Genomic DNA, 17,185 nt, shown 5'->3' with positions numbered 1-17,185 from the left:
GCCCGTGGCCTCCGAGAGAGCCGTGTGCAAACCCCTCGCAGGTGCGAGGAGGCCGAAATTAGGCCCGATAATTTGTACTCCTCCAGTAATGGCAGTGCCCCTCCGAACAGAACAGGTTCCCGACTGCCCTCTCGGCCGGTGTCTCTCCCCGACGGCGCAGAGGACTGGTGAACCAGCGACCACCGCGTATCATGCGAAAAACCTGGCACCGGGCATTACGCAACAGAGCCACTCGAGACCCCTTGGAGCACCCACACTTCCCTCAACTACGAGCGGCCAGAGCCTTCGCGCCTGCAAGCAACAAAACGTTCAAGCGAGGACAGCCCTTCCACAGCTGGGTTCAAAACGCATACCGGCCGGCAAACGTCTACCACCTCAAGTGACTCTTGCGTTCAGTACAGATCCCTTGTAGTTGCCTTGACATTGGGACTTTTTGGTAATGGCTGCCTACCATGATTACACCGCGGCCTTAATTGAATGGTTTAAAGACGCTCCGCCCACAGCACAAGGTAACTGCGTAGCTTTTTGTGGCCGTCGTCGAAAGTGACAACCTCAGAGGTGGACTTCACAAAGGAGAAATTCATACGGTTAAATTACACGACACAGAATAAGAACTTCGCAAGCAGACGCATTGACTGATTCATACAGTGCGCAGTTGTGATGAAGTTAGTGCGAATACAATAAGAGGGACAGAAGGAGAAAACGCGCTCTTAAAGCTCTGGTATCTCCCTCCTTTCGTCCCTCGCCTAGCAATTGCATTCATGACATGCCATCGTCATAACATCGTATTCATAGCATGCATCATCAACGAGCCCGGCAGCATTCTTTCCTGAACTCTAGTGTGCAGGCAGTGCCGCATGACTCGTTCGAGTGCCTCAGCAACTTGACCCTGCATCTTAAACGTGTAGAGGGCTCAAATGCAGCAAAAAACGCAGGCAAGATAAAAAAAAAAAAGAAAAATGGATTACAGTCCCAGCCATAATAATACGAAGCACGCATCGGCGGTAAAATAGTTTTTCGCGCGTAACCTAGCAAGCATCTAACTTGCGTAAGCACACGCCGAGTAACCGTCGCATCTTCTCAACGGAAGGCGTGAGAAAATTTCAAACACTAAAAGCGTGTTCCGTGTTATTATGGCCGCACCTGTACTAACAAATAAACGTCGTCACTGAAAGCCTGTTGATTGGCAAACGACGCAAATCGCTTTCGTGGCATTCAGAGATGATAGTTTCGCTTACAACTACGCTACCGACTTGGAGGACCCCATCGCAAAGGCGAATACGCATGCCCTGACAAGAAACCTGGCTTAAGGAAGGGGAAGAGCTTCTGGGGGCAAGACAGCGGCGACGAAGGATGAACAGTGAGCAAGCCCGGAGTCCGAAGACGGCAAAGGGGTAGAGGAAGCAGCGAAAGGCAAAGCGCCAAGGCCGGCACGCGAGAGGCCCCAGAGCAGCGGCAGGAGTGGAAACTGGTTCGGCGAGGGGCGGCGGACGAGGTCGTTGTTCGTGCAGCAGCGCCCTTCTCGCCTTTCGGCTGAGGATCCACCGCGCGCAACCTGTTAAGCATACCCACCTCCCGTCGCGTGTACTCGGCCAGTGCTGCGGGCAGCCACCGCTTTACCTGGCACATGAGAAATTCCGCGGCTCTGAGAGCGACCGGCCGGCGCCACGCACAACTTAAAGCAGACCGACAACCCATCTCTCTTGTTTAGCGCATGACTGAACAGGCTAAGCTTTTGCGCTCGTGTGCATTAACCATAGTCGCGGCGAATTCAGACCTGCCGCCAGTGAGCAAAGCCTAGTTCGAACAGCGTCGAATGACCATTAGCTTTCTCTGAAGACTGGTAACGTCACGCTGTAGGGCTCATCATTACGGCACACAGAGAATACAGCCCGATGGTGCTCATTTGTGAGAGCAAATAAAGGAGAAGGATTTCTCTTTCCCCTCTGCTTCTGGGGAAGGTGCACGCATCCTTCTCGCAAAACGATTCTCCTGGTCAGCACACACCAGCCAGCATGAACAAGGAAGTTGGTAACGCATACAGGTCGTCTTAATTGTAGTACTATTAAACCAGTCCCTTCATGAGACCTTCAAATACACTCCCTGGTCAGATTCCAGGTTACTTCAACCATTTGTCATATTCAAGAGTTCAGCAACGCTGCTCTGCTGAAATAAGCTGGCATCCGTGGCGGCTTTTCCGGGGCATAGGATTTCCATGAAAAAAGAGCCCCATGACAACTCTGTATCAAAAACAAAAAGTTGTGTAGTGTGTGGTTTTATGGTGCATCAGCAATGAAGGCCATCATGTGCCAAGAACATGTTTCCAAATTCTATTTTTGTTGAAATTGATAGAATGAATCTGTTAAATGCTATAATTTGTTGGAAAACTGTCCATTTAGGACACTAAAAACGCATAAGCTTATGACTGCACTTTCTCCTGAGAGTAAGCGGTTATGGAATAGAATCAAATAATTGTAAAATAGTAAAATGTTACCTTCATAGTTTCTGAAGTTTTCAGCATGTAATTTGAACGTGACTGACTGTGAGCAACTCCACACTCTTCACAGGCAGGTAGGTAACAGTTCATTAGTAAAAAGTCGTGTGTAAAGTGTGTCCAATACGAAGACTGCATATTGTCACTTCCATGAAACCGACGTGTGCTCGATTTCCTGTCTACTATAATGGGTTGTAACAAGTGAAATTTATTATTCACTTGGTTATTCCACATAAACTGCTTCAGTTTACACAGTAGTAACTTCATGCAGTCCCACAAGGTGGCATGTTTACTATCACAATTTTCTTGCTGCGAATTTGTGCAGTACACATGTCCCCTCTTTCCCCATTGTCAATGCCCACGTGGCTTGCAACTGAGCAGAATATTATGTTATGCCTTTAAGTTGTTATACTTGATATGTGTTATATTACCAAGGAACGGTGTGACTACATTACTGGTGTAGTGCTGTGAGCATGCTCAGCGAATCTGTATAATACTGTTCTCAATGCACTTGTTTATTGCTTTTTCTACCCCTACCAGGGCAGCGTAACATATGGCTCTAGGTACTGATGCACACTGAGGAGGTCTATTCTTTCCCACTTCCACTCGACTACTGCACACCCAACATAAGAAGCAGTTTTTGAGCTGTCGCATTCAGTGTGAGGTATATTCTTTCGTGGCATGTTCTTTTGGGCTTTGGGGGCAGTGGGCCAGAGCTTTGAGCAATATTAGGTAACGTGTCCACTTTAGCAAGGTCACAGCATGTCTCTTTGAACAGCACATTGGTCACGATTTATTGGTGAATACTATTTGGGAAAGTCAAATTATGACCAACAGATAGCAAGAATATTTTGTATGTGATGTTATTATAAGAGTCTATGCATATTGAGTGCTATTCTATCTTCCAATGCAGGCTCATTTGTTTCCATATAAGAGCCTGACTACAGGGAATGGCCCATATGCTTCAAAGGACAGGCACACACAGATTATGTGTGGGATCTAATTGCTTTATTTTGATCTTGCTGAACCATAGATTATGCACTTGTAATCTAAGCAGAAGCATACCAGAGAACGATAAATGTGGAAGGAGGCGTGGTCTAACAGAGCTTCAATGTTTGTGTGAAAGAGCTCGAGGAGTTATTTATGCGAGGCAAGAATTAGCGTTTTCTCGAACGTTATGGCTCAAAATTTATGTTCTTGTTTTACTAGAAGTATGGTTTCATTTTAATGAAGGTAGGGATCAATCTGCAAACCTCTCTTAACCAAAAGGGAAACACACGCTGTTTTTTTTTTTTTTTTTTTGTGCGGAAAACTCTATTCCATTTCTGTATGCCCAAACTGCTGGGTTTTCTTTGTCTTTCACATGTTGATAAGCTGAAGGATGTGCATCAAATTTCGAATTACTTTGACTATAAAATTCATTTGTACAATAACGAGTGTAGTGAACAAAATACACCCCTGAGGAACCTCTCACTCTCGAATGCCCACAACCCTGAAAGGGTTGAGCCCAGGCATACATAGGAAGAGTGATTGAGTCATCTAGGCAGTTCAGCATTCATCCACGAATGTCTAGATCTGCTAGGCCTTGGAAAAGCCCAACCCTCCTGTTGGTATCATATGCCTTCTCCATAAAAAAAAAAAGAGAGAGAGAGAGAGAGAGAGAGAGAGAGAGAGAGAGAGAGAGAGAGAGAGAGAGAGAGAGAGAGAACCATACTCTTGCCTCACCAGCAGGCTCGGAGAGATGGGCTAACATTTCATCTCTTCCTTTAGGCTCAGGCACACTTTTCCGAGCGAGAGTACTGTATGAATTTCTTGAAGCGCAATAATTTATTGCAATGCTCATTTATGCTGCAAATTTTTAAATGTCTGTTTATGACTGTGTTTATGCACTTTAGGAACAAGTCTGCAAGGAAGTAGAAACTTGAGAAATGTTCCCCTAGCATGTTTGCTTATCCAACTCTTGTTTTAGTACCAGGAGCTGCGAGAAAAATGATTGTAAAGCAGACGCTACTAATTAGTTTGCGAACCCATTCCCGCATTTTTTTTTTTTATGTGATGGAGTTGTTAGCAGACGACACATACCTCTACCACAATTATGTTTCTGCATTGTGACTGATATATTGTACTTTTGTATCTTACATTTGTACTTTTATATCATATCATATGCTATCTGTGAAAAATTCCCCCGGCTTCATTTTGTCTCCTTGTGTTCTTCTAGCATACCACACCAAGTGATTTATTGCACCACTCCTGATGACTGTGGGATAGCCAAATGTGCTGCAGCAATGCTACAGGTATTGAACATTTTGTTGGTTTTAATAATGCCAAGGTTATGTTGATATATAATATCAAAAATGGCTTCAGGTTGAAATAGTGCCCAGCCAGTAAAGTGAAGCTTCCAACGATGTAATTTCGTCAGAATGACTGATGGTGATGACGACATGCTGATAGTTAAAGCTAAGTGGTTGCTTCCATATAAACTTTGTAAAGCCTCCTATATAAAACTGAAAAATTATTGCGATCGTTTTATAATGAAGGACAGTGAATGCAATGGCTTCATATTTTGTTGCAAGATGAATTTCGCGAATTGCAAGACCAATCTGAGCAACAACAGCTGCACTTCTAGATAGCTTGTATTGACTGCTCTCCGGCACAGCAAAAAACTTTGTATGGCTTAATTTTTCCATTTTTGTGGTCCTAAGTTGGTCACTTGTAAACACAATGAAACAAAGTACTGGGGAAAATGAAATTAATATACTTGTCACAACAGCTCCTGTGTGAAATAGGAACACTTTGTTTATATACATCAGGGTTGTGTTTAAAAACTCTGGTCTCCAATATATATCACGGCTCATTATTCTGGCTTTTTTTTTTTTCTTCTCAAAAGTGTTCTGCCACCACTGCTGCAAGGGCTAAGAGAGCTGTATCCATTGCCTGCCTGGAGGACCTCCCAAAAGTGTTCTGCCACCACTGCTGCAAGGGCTAAGAGAGCTGTATCCATTGCCTGCCTGGAGGCACTGGAGGTCTGCGAAGTGACAGGCACACGTGTGTTATAGGCTTCTGCACAACTGGAAAAGCTTTACAGGCTGCTGACTGGGGGCCAGCAGGCCAATTTTCATAGCCAACATCTGGCGGGGCAAGAAAGACCCCGCATGAGTGGAGGCCAGATCCTGACAAGGTGCACCGCCCCAATGCACAGCATCAGAAAAGTCTTCTCATTGCGAACGAAAAAGTGCTTTTCGAAACTCGCTTTCGTGCTTCTTGGAAAGTTATGGCATATTTTGTTTATTTCCTTCTGTTCTTTCCAGTTTAAGCATGACCTTGATTACGCTTGCACATTTATTAAGGCGTCCTACTTCGACCGAGTTAGGGCACGTGCGGGATGCGAACGGAATTACTTCTTTATTGATCTTCTGATCTTATGTATACACATTAATTATGCTATGTTTCTTTGATCTTCAGTTAGGAATCTATCTATGGCATCTGTGAGATATTTGAAGACAATGAAGGGGAATATTATCCAGGCTGGTTTATCTGTTTTTATTATGGATCACATGGAACTCTGAAAACCTTTTTTTTTTGCTTTCTGAAAAAAAAAAAAAAAAAACAACTGGGTGGTTGCCTTTGTCCACTTTGCTTGTAATTTTTATTACACCAATCATTGTGGTGGCAAGATGAAGCCATGAAAAATATCAGATGTGTAGCCACAGTGCGAGCTGCCTACCAGGGGGATGGGACAGGAACTTGCCAGCAAGCCGCCAAGAGGGGAAAAAACAATGCAGGAAAGAGACAGGAGAGAAGTAAGTTATAAGAAAATGGGAAAGTGAAAGGTGGAGAAGATGGAAAGACGGATGGGCAAAGGCAACTGCCGATTCACCCCACCCCCCCCTTTCACGCCGTAAGGTAAGCCAGGAGGTGCTATCGACCGGAAGCGGGAACCAAGGTTGTGAGTCGGCCTCGCCAATAGGCCTTAAAGGTCCAAACGTACGGCATCGGCCCAACCACCAGGATCCACTTTTCCCCGGACACGACGATGCTATGCACGGCTAAGCGTCAGTACTCGGGGTCCATGATGTCGCTAAGTGCACACAAACATCTGACCGACCTAAACCTTTTGGCTTTAGAGATGTCGCCAGCAGGGCAAAAAGGGCTACAGAAAAGGACGCCGTGCGCTTAGATACGCGGTTAGTTTGTATGCTAACCTGCCTGCAGTGCGAAGAGGACAGAGAAACGGTCGGAGACAAAGAAACTGCACCACAAACGAGGCTGCGGAGAAAAAAAGCTGCCCCGACAAAGCACGCACGTTCGCCAAGTGCCCTCCGGGACGTCCGCAATCAGCGCGAGCGAACAAAGCACGCTTCTGGCTTAACTAGAAAATGTGGAATAAGGGTGCCATGTAATGCCCGCCATTCATCCTCCGAGGTTGAAGAGGGCGCGACAGAACACAGTATACGGTTCATTCGTGAAATCCCCCGCACCGGTTCCCTTCCACGCAATAGCAAGTAAAAGAAAAAAAAAAAGTTAAGAACGCCAGAGCAGGGTTGGAAATTCGCCGCTGCAGACACCCGCAGGACTGCCAAACAAATCCCATGGCGGCGGAGAGACTCGCGCAGAGCCGTCAACGGTGATGCTTGGACAGACAGCCCCTGCTTGGAAACTTTTCCGTTACCCTTGGGGAAGGGGACGAATCTTCCCTCGAGCAGCAGTGGCTGACGCGTCACCGCTCCCCGTTCGAGTCTTCCATCAAGACAGTTTCTCTCCGGTGCGAAAACACACACACGCAAAGATCCCCCGAGCTGCAAAGGCGACGATCGAGAAAGGCGGAAGAAAAAAAGAAAAGGATACGAAGCCACGTTCTGTCAGAATGACGCCGCCCGGCGGCCTTGGTTTATTGCTATTGGGTCACGTACGACTAACTTTTCCTCCTCCTCGGTGGCACGCGGGGTGTTCCTTCATTTGCCGTCGAAGGCATTTCCATTAAGACGAAGCGCCGAGGCGGCACCGCCGCGCAGCGTGGTAGCTAGCGCAATCGCACCCCCTGCCACAGCACGCCGCAGCAGCAAAACGAGAGGACGGGCGCAGCTCCAAGTCTCGGGCCGCGTTAGGGCGCCGCACGGAGACTGGACGTTTTGTAAGCGGAAATGGTCGCCAGACTGGTTTTCTCTTTTTAGACGTTAGGAATAGTCTTTATAGCGAAAATACTGCATACTGGAAGCCTCCACATCTGCCCTTCACCGTACAGGGGCAGGCACAGGTAGCACAGGTGCAAAAATGCGACGACGAAATCAAAGACCCAATGGGAAGGCGATCATTGTAAAACCAATACTGCTAAAGCATATCTGTTCCATCGCGTCGCATGATCCCACGTGAGTCCTTAGCTGGGTTATGTACGTTATTCGAAATCCCGCAAGCTTCTCCTTTCAATAGCTCGCGGGCCTTGCAGTGACGCGCCGCGCGCGGAGGACAGGCACAGTGTCAGTGTGCGGAGGCAACGAAAAAGCCCGCAATACAAACAAGTGAGTCTGGTCTAATGTTTTAGACAGAACGCTCATTGCAGAGTAGTTTGATAATAAGGGAGTGATTACTCATTAACACATCACCCAAGCAATGGAAACTATACAGCTTTCTCAGAAATTTGATAGCCCAAGAAAAACTCCAGCATTCTGAACGGGGACCACCGCCTGTGCGACGCTGTCGCTCTGCCAGCTCGCCTAACCAGGAAGATTAGCAGAGGGCGAGAGCAAACTGAACAGCTAGAGGTGGGAAAGAGGAAAAAGTTTAATGAAACGCAGTATTAAGCGTCGAGAAAGCCCCAGGCCAGGGTCACCAACTGCTGGTCAGAGGCTAACCACTTGGGAAAGAAGTTCGCCCACCATACAAGCTACAAATCCATCCAAGTTTGTTTTTCTTTTTTGGCTCTATCGAGAAAAGAGGAAACCGGAATTTTTATTACGAAGTCCACGGCGTTTCGTGATTGAAGCCACCCAACCACTTTCTCCCCCTGTGGTGACACTTGCGCACCTCTCGCGTAACCGAGCTGCCAGATACGACGCCGTCGAGGTCCCCTCACAACCCGATGAGATGCGTTACGACACCTGCCACACAAGTCGGCCGTGCTTCCGTCACTTGCACAAGCTGTAGGACACTCCCTTAATGTGCTACCGCAGATGGATTGTGTCCGCCGAACCACATAGATTCTTGCGACAACGAGTGTGCTTTCCACATTAATTCTGGATGAAAACGACGGGCACACACTGCATGCAGACTTATGACTCAGCGTGGACAGCATAAGGAGAAAGTGGCGTGCGCTTCGCCCTTGCAGATACCTGAAGGAAAACAGTGAAAAATACATATGCAGAACCAAAAAAAAAAAAAAAAAGCGTAGTCATGGAGCCCAACGAGCTAATAAACAATGAAAATTTCGTATGGAAATGCCACCTCGAGAAGCACAAACGCTCAATAGACACGGTCAGGTAGACAGAAAATAATCGCCCACTCGCCACTACAGCACACCTTGAGGAAAACTGGAGAAACTGCTCAGATGGAATGCGTGACAAGCGGCGCCAGCGTGCAATACGAGGGCGATTGTTCTGCAGCCTAAATTGCAATGGCTACCGTTACAACGCCGGTAGAACGTGTTAGAACTCGGCTACACTGCACGTTTCCCAAGCTAGTTGATAAGCCGCGGGAAGCTGGAGAAAAAGTCCATACTGAAAACAGTTTGTGCAGCGAGGCTACTGTTTCCTGTCACCAACGCTATATAAGTTGGTCGAATCGCGAGGGACGAATTCAGAAGTCGAATTATAAGCCTTAAATAGACGTGATTGGCTCCGAGTCTTTGTACTTCACACTGAGGGTAACACTAAGATATCAGTGTTGCTTGCGGTTTCTTTCGTTTTTGGCAATGCCAGAATTGCCGAACACCGGCGCCTTGCATTTTGTAACCGCTTAGATTCGAAATCGTGCATGCATACGGCTGCTGAGGCTTTCACCTCGTAATCAGCGGCAGGATGCCTTCGTCACCGCATCACGCTCAGCATCCAGCCCCATGCAGCCGTGCATTAAAACCACCGGCAGCGACCGGCAGTCCAAAACGGTCGAGACTCAAACGTTACTTCTCCGTGCTCTCTCCGGATGGGTTTATGTACAAACGGTATGCACAAGAAACCAGCGGCTGCTTACATTCAGAAGAAAAGAAACTCATCTGTGACACGGAACAAAAATGACGAAGACTCGCGAGACAAAGACACGCGCCAAAAATGCCTGAACACCTCTGGGATAACGCAATCACTTACAGCTAGTTCCTAGTGTCTTTAAATATCACGGGACAAAGACGCGCTCCAAAAATGCCTGGAATAACGTGATCAATTACAGCTCGTTTCTTGTTTCTTTCAATTGTCTCCACAGCGAAACAGCTACAAGTTCGGAAGCCTCTCGGCAACAACGACTGCCAGTACTTAACAATGAGCGCGCAGCTCCGTGATCAGATAACAAGAATAAAATGAGTTTGATTTCATCAGGCACACGGAAACTTTCCCACGTACATCGCCCTTTGCGCCGATTCAATGCAACAGTAACAACCATCTCGAGCGGATACAAAGAAATAACATCTTCCGCTCTTGCAAAGTCCTCCGCAGAACAGGAAGGGGCGGTGCGGCACGTTTTAGAGCGCGACTGAATACCAATGCCGCGGCACGAAAGCCGCATTTTCTGCTGCCAAAGAGGCTCCGTCGTCAAAAAGTCGGCTGAAGCCAGTCACAAAGCCGGAGGCCGTCTCAAAACACGACAGCGATTGAGACAAGAAGCCGAACAAAAGAGAACGCTCGTCTTCGCCTCGCCCCTTCGGATGTGGAGAGGTGCCGTCGAGGTCGTTTAAGATTCGCCCTGTCAATATTTGGGTCATGACGACGGTTTCCGGCGGCGAGGCTTGGGCCGTCAGCTGGCTCCTACGAAACCGAAATAAGACGGGGCCGCTCGGTCGTCTTCCAAAAACAGCGCGCAGGCGCGGCTCTCGCGGCGAAGTGCGCCAGTCGGTGAGGCACCCGCAAAATTAACGACGAAAACTTGCGGGCTGGTTGAGTTACTGTAACTCCGTATGATTAAGCAGACAGCTGAAATTAAGACAAGCAAACGCGGCGAAAAAATTGCATGCATTGTCATCCAAACGAAGGCAGTTTTCTGCGTAGCTTCGAACTCCAGGCGTAGAGTAATAAGACCACAGAAAGCACGAGTTTTCGCACGCCATGGGAGTTACCTGATCTCTGCTATGTTCAACACAAAGTGCGCCCGCGGCGACAGGCACGGACAGCGTGCATAAAGTTTCACTTCCTCTCTATAGCGCTGCAGGAAAAACAAACACCACGCAGCACCCCGAGATCCGGGCGATGCACACGCACATCTGCGCCGACACATGAGCGGCATCGATATGCGGATCGCTGCGTACGGGAACGCGTCCCCATTGCCTCAAGAGGACACCGGCGTCAGCCGTTGCACACCCGCGGACAACGAGCAGCTGGATGAAGGCTGCGAGAGGTCCAGGCTGGGCCAAAGAAGGCGAAACAGCAGGCGGCTATAGCGATTTTACAGGCGCCCGCTGCCGGGCACGCCGGAAAACTGCAGAACAGTTCCCGGAGCCTCCTTCGGTCCCGAGGTGGGCGCATCCATTAACCCGATTCCGCGATGGCAGCAAAAGCGCCCTTTATGGCACGGCTCCGCCGACGTCAGCATGCATTCCTCGGTCGTATCCTAATCGGGCGCAGCTTGTGGATGCCGTGTAATCGTGCGTACATCTTGCTCTGACTGAAAACCACTTGATAGAGCAGCGTCGAACTTTATTAATCTAGACTGTGAACCGGTAGCGCTGACACTGGATTAACCAGGTTTCAACCTGTAATCTTTTTTTTTTTTTTTTTTTTTTTTTTTTTGTAAGCATGAGCGCCCATTGTCGGTACGCCGCGGGGAAGAACACGAACACCAAAGGCGAGCCTAAAATCTAAGCGAAAGGGGGCCACCCCCTGGTGCACACATGCCGCTCTGCCCCAGGAGGAGCCCAGGTCAACAAGCGTCTTCCTTCGCCGGCTTCGTGTTGTAGAGCTGAAAAGGCGCACGACCAACATTTCTCGGTAGACACTATATACGTACACAAACGCGCCGTTGACTCGAAGGCAAACCTATAAACCATTTCTCTCTACCCGCCCATGGCAGCCGCGTTTCTATGGAGACGAAACGCTATGACGCCCGTGTGTTTTGCGATGACAGGGTACGTTAAAGATCCCCGGTGGTTGAAATTGTAGCCCTCCACTACGACGCCTCTCTTTCTTCCCCTTCCACCTTCCTTAATGTGCGGTTCAGGTGTCCACCCAGAAGTGTAGCAGATACTAGCTGCGCCGTTCCCTTCTTATACAGTACGACCGGCTTTTTATAAAGCAATTTGCAATTTAAAGCAACTATTTTTTACATCAACATGCTTCTGAAACTCATTCCTGAGCAGTGCTACGCACGCTTCATGCAGCAAGGTTTGTCTTACTAGGTCAGTAGGCAAACTATTATGTAGTTTTGTTTGATGCGCTCGAATATAAGCAAGTTGTAAGCACCTCAACCGACCACGATATCAGTTACATTTACAGACATAGGCTCCGCTCTATGAGAGCTACAAGCTTTTTCATTGTGCTCCCCAGCAAGCTGACATGCTTGATGGAGATGCGGGAGCCTTTTCTCGCCGAAAAGGCTAACTGGGTTGGAATCCGGCCGGGTCTTAATACACAGCGTCCGGTTTGGGCCCAAGCAGCGTTCTATCATGCGGGCGTCTTTACACGAATACTGGCCTGCTTCAGATTTTCCTGTGCGGGACTTCAGCTTCACTTAGGGAAATTCAAAGAACGTTAACAGCTTGTTGCAAAATTTATAAACAGGCGACAAGCTCAGAACGCATACGTACATTCTTATTACGCGAAGCTTATACAGCTCGTTCGGTCGAAAAGCTGCCAGCGTCGTAGTAGTCAGCACCAGCTGTCGGATATACTCGTGCGAAAAAATCCTGATAGGGCGACAGGGTTATGACGTGACAAATGCATGGCTATACGTGTGGGAATTTAGAACACCTCACATTCAAAATAAAGCTATGAAACATTCAATTAAATAAATTTGTTGCCATTGGGATTCGCATCCAGGTTCTCTGCATGCCAGATGAGTACTCAACGCATAGGCCACGAACGGTCGTTGGTACAAGCGTGTTAGAGGGGCGCCTAGTGAATGCGATGTGATGCGCATTACTTTCCTGTATTTTGGGTCCGTGCTGATGCCACAGTAATAATGATTTTTAATTTGAAACTGGGGTTTGGTTGGGTTGTGGGGTTTAACGTCCCAAAGCGACTCAGGCTATGAGAGACGCCGTAGCGGAGGACTCCGGAAATATCGACCACCTGGGGTTCTTTAACGTGCACTGACATCGCACAGCACACGGGCGCCTTGCTTTTCGCCTCCATCGAAAAGGGGTCGCCGAGGCTGGGATTCGATCCCGCGTCCTTGGGAACAGTAGTCGAGCGCCGTAACCACTGCGCCACCCCGGCGGGGCTTAATTAATTTGAAACTATTCAAGCACGAATTTTTTTCTTTTAGGGCGAAAGTTAAGTGTCCCCCTAATTATTCTACAGTTACATTCGGCAATCTGCTGCGAAAAACAAAGCAGACGGTACAGCGATTTTGCGAGCCCCACATCACACCAAAAGAACAGCGGGATAGTAGAAACACCGCAACGATAAACTCGGCCATAGCTTCCTTTTCCCGGAAGCCGGTTAAAACGAACGTGCGTGACTCAGCACATGGGCCATTCAGCAATTTGCCCTGAAGAAGTGCCGCCGCCGCGACGCGATGGATGGGTACGCAATCGCCAGCAAGAGACTATAGCATGACAGCTATCGAAGCAACGAAATTACAGTACGGTTTCGATATCGTAAATTAGAGACCATCATAAACTCCACAGTGAAGGGCCACATAAAAACCATTTTTGAACACTACAGCCATCTCTACCAGCGTCAAAGTACCGGCACGGAGAGCTAATTTTTATTTACCCTTTACCACGACGAAAAATCCAGTCACAAGCGCGAATTGTCCTCGCCAACCGCTGCATGCACAAGGAATACCTTGCCGCGCGCCTGTGAGCATGTCTGCGCTGCAAAGCAGCGGAGCGCGGAGCGGCAGCGCATGCGACGGGGGCGCGTGCCACTCGGCGACGGGACGATGACAAGGCCTCAGGAACACGCGGCCGCTGCCGGCGGCGGCTTCAAGGACAGTCGAGCGTACTACGCGACGAGGCAGACCGGCCTCCTGAGGGCACACCTCGGCTGCCAGACGAAATGCACCCTCCCCCCCCCCCCCCCCCCCCCTCCTTCTGAGACTGAGCGAGCCTCATAACACATCTAGCAAGTAGGAACTAATGCAAAAAGAAAAAAAGAGAGAGAGAGAACGCCGCACGTCTTTTTTGCTAAATTGGAATTCACTACTTTTGCCCTTTAGTTACGCCAGGCAGTCGAACAACCCCAAAAGCCATTGCCAAAAGAGGCACCCGCGCTCGCTTCGTCACCAGTGACCAACATGTTGCCATTAAATGGCGTTTGCGACTCGGCCTTCGATGGGGCCAGGCCAAAATCAGTTGTGCCACGCGATCGTCTTAACGTATCAATAGCTACAAAATATGCCGCCAAGGCGTAAGCGTGGTACCTCATCAGATACGCTGTCGAAGACGGATACGTCGGTAGCTACCGCTTGTCACAGGAACGTCCTAACGCTCGGCTGCGATTCTTGTCCGGGCGCAGGAAGCCGCAAACAGGCGGTGCACACAACACTAGCGCGATTAATTTCATCTTTGCACCAACAATTCAATGACGACGCGTCTAAGAAAAAGAAAAAGCGAATTTAAGTACTCGCGAGGAAGGCGCACCACGATGACTATCTCCGTTATCAAACGAATCTAGAGCAAGAGAAAACGCTTGCCAAAATCGCAGCACGACAGGAAAGGAATTTCCAATCCACCGTCCCCGCCGCAAACACCGCATTCACGGACAAATTAGCGTCGCCAAAGCGCAATCCGAAAGCCCCACCAGTCGAAAGGGATAATTACGCCTTGACTTACGCTATAGCAAAGTTCCATACCGGAGGAGCTAGCGGAAACCACGAAAAATCGATTGAAGGAGTAGAGATACACGGACGGGTCGGCGGACACCGGTCGAGCGAGATGCTACAGCGACGCTGCATTTCTTTTTTTTTTTTTTTTTTTTTTTCTCAGACGAGCAAGAACGGCTTGCATTCCGGATTGGGAACGGCCTCTGCGAGCAGCCACGGGTCGACGCGGAAACCGCCACCGCGCCTTGTTCGACAAGTGCCGAACGGCGGCGGCATTCCCCGCACGCCACGGGCCTGCCTCAGGTGGGGCCAGACAAACAGCGTCGTCGTACCCCCGCCTTTCCCCCCCTTCGCCGCCCCGTCGGGGAAGGGACGAGGGCGCCCGCACAACAGGCAAAAAGAAAAAGATGGCGGTCACTCATGCATCACAGTTCCGCCGGTTCCACTCGGTGCGGCCGAGGAAGAGCGCGGCAAGCCGAGCAAGTCCCTGCGCCAGCCTCGGCGAACATCCCGCCGTGCCGCCGCTCGCGCTGATTCAACGTCGCTAGTTACTTATTCACCCCACGCACTGGATCCCAGACCCGCCGAAGCGCGGAAGAAGCGCCAAGAAAGGCTAAGATTCCCCCCTGTGAGCGGACAGAATGCACAAGACGCGACGTGGTGACTTTCGGCAGAGACAAACGCAAGCGAGATGATTAAAACAGTCACTTAGCAAGCTCGCCGATCTAGGAAATCATAACAGCCGAAAAATGCGTGTCGCTGCACCACCGGGCAACGAGATGTGCTCGGAAGTACGGGGCGATGACACGTTGCGCACGAAGACCTCGCAGGAACGAGTTCGGCTGGATCGGCAAAAAAGAAAACGATACGACGGTGCTAACCAAATATTTTTTCTTTTTCGCAAAATGTGACGCTTAATTTCATGAAATTGTCTCGACCTCAAAAGCACAAGTCATACTTCCAATAACGCGCTTCGTGTAAGGCCGCACTCCCGCGAACTAGATCTCTGGGCTAGGACGAGTGAACGGCGACCTGTTGATTATTGCATGGCCATGCGAACCTCGCGATGGAGTACAAGCGGCGACCAGAGTTCAGAGGCACGCGATCGCGGTGAGCGAGTAAATGTATGTGATTTTCAATGGACATCAGTGTCATTCAGTTGATAATGCAATTAGTTTGCAGACACTTGCAGAAGACTAAAAAAAAAAAAACGATGCCGTAATGATTACACAAACTAGCACCTCGTTTTAACCAGATTCCTGCGGTTCGAATCAATTGCGCAAAGGTGAACGCGCGCCGCAAGTCTACAATCGCAACAGTGTGCTGACGAATGGCCATGTCGCGCCTGAACTTTCACTGTAGTTCGCAACGACCAAACGCGTCGTGATTTGTCACTTTAAGCGCCTTCTCACAAAATGCCGCATAACATTTCATCGCCCTAAGCAGATGCCTTCCAATAATGAGACGATCAGAACCCTGCCGTGTCTACTGTTTGCTGCTTAAACGTATAGTCAAAACTGAATAGTAGCGCAACGCGATAGCGAACGCTTGTTTGATTGACCGAGCTATTCGCTCCGTCAAATGAAGAAGCGCCCGCTACATGGCATACGCACTATCTCAGCATAAACGCGTCAGCATTTGTGAAAGGCACAGCGAGATCAAGCATCACACACAACAGTCTGACAAAAGCAAACATTCCGCGCGATGGTTCGCAGCACCGCCGTGTATGAACTAACCGGACCTGCCACGTTGTTACGGCGGGAGCATGTCCGAAGAGCGAGAGAGGGGCGACCCGACGTGCACTCGCACGGTATCATCAGCACGGCATCGCGAATAGGCTGTGCGGAACGCAGAGTGCAACGAGTTTTACGCATGCAGCTATCACTTCCAACGAATACATTTTTTCGGCGGAAGACGTGGGAAGCCCCACATCAAGCCACGCGTTCTTCTGACATGCCGGCAACAACGTGTCAGGGAATGGGACACGACGCGGTAAACAAAACAGTGTCAGCGAGCAACCGACCTGCACGCGATTCCATGCAGCACTCACCTACTTCCGCTGAATCAGAGGCCGACGTTACGCACAGCAGCACGCAAACAGTCCCCAAGAGTACCCGGCGGTTATCCGAAAAGCCCATCTCGGTGGCCGCGCATCAGTTCATCCTGCAGCCGATGAGCAGATTCAAGACTGAGCGGCAACTCGCCGGCGCTTCGCCAGCTTCGATGCTGCCCCCGAGGAGGCGCTGAGCCCGAGCGGCCTCGCGCATGCGCACTGACGTCGGCAGGACGCGCTCGCTCCGGCTACGTGCGCCTCGCGCCGACAGCGCCCGACCGGCCCGACGCGGCGGCGCTTGGCCGCTGCAAGACGGGGCAAGGGTTACTGACTGGAAATCCTCGCCGAGCACGCTGGGACAGCCAGCCACACCACCGGGGCTGGTCCTCTGAACCACCTTGCTGCCGTGTTTGCGGTCTTGTTTTTGCTTTCGCGCTGACCGCCGCTTGCCAGACAGGCGTGCTTTCAGCCTTCGCCGCTGGCGCCTGGCATGTTTATGCCACGTGGTCCCTTTCGTT

At 49.7% G+C, this 17,185-nt stretch overlaps 1 protein-coding gene across 4 annotated transcripts in view; it reads right to left on the bottom strand.

The window, feature by feature from the left end:
- Nucleotides 1–16,825, bottom strand: part of mgl (low-density lipoprotein receptor-related protein megalin) — a 190,113-nt gene extending 173,288 nt beyond the window's left edge. For 3 of the 4 annotated variants that reach the window (XM_084591382.1, XM_084591383.1, XM_084591385.1), the window contains exon 1: nt 16,665–16,825. In XM_084591382.1, the coding sequence (XP_084447508.1) occupies nt 16,665–16,752 (88 nt within the window). In that variant the 5' untranslated portion in view covers nt 16,753–16,825. The remainder of the gene's footprint in view (nt 1–16,664) is intronic. The other variant, XM_084591384.1, reaches the window with a different exon arrangement.
- Nucleotides 16,826–17,185: the final 360 nt, after the last annotated feature.

Source organism: Amblyomma maculatum, chromosome 1 (assembly GCF_055883805.1).
Source record: "Amblyomma maculatum isolate TAMU_Amacu chromosome 1, ASM5588380v1, whole genome shotgun sequence".
Classification (NCBI taxonomy): Eukaryota; Metazoa; Arthropoda; class Arachnida; order Ixodida; family Ixodidae; genus Amblyomma; species Amblyomma maculatum.
Note: the sequence above shows the minus strand (reverse complement) of the source record. Positions and strands in the feature narration are given on the sequence as shown.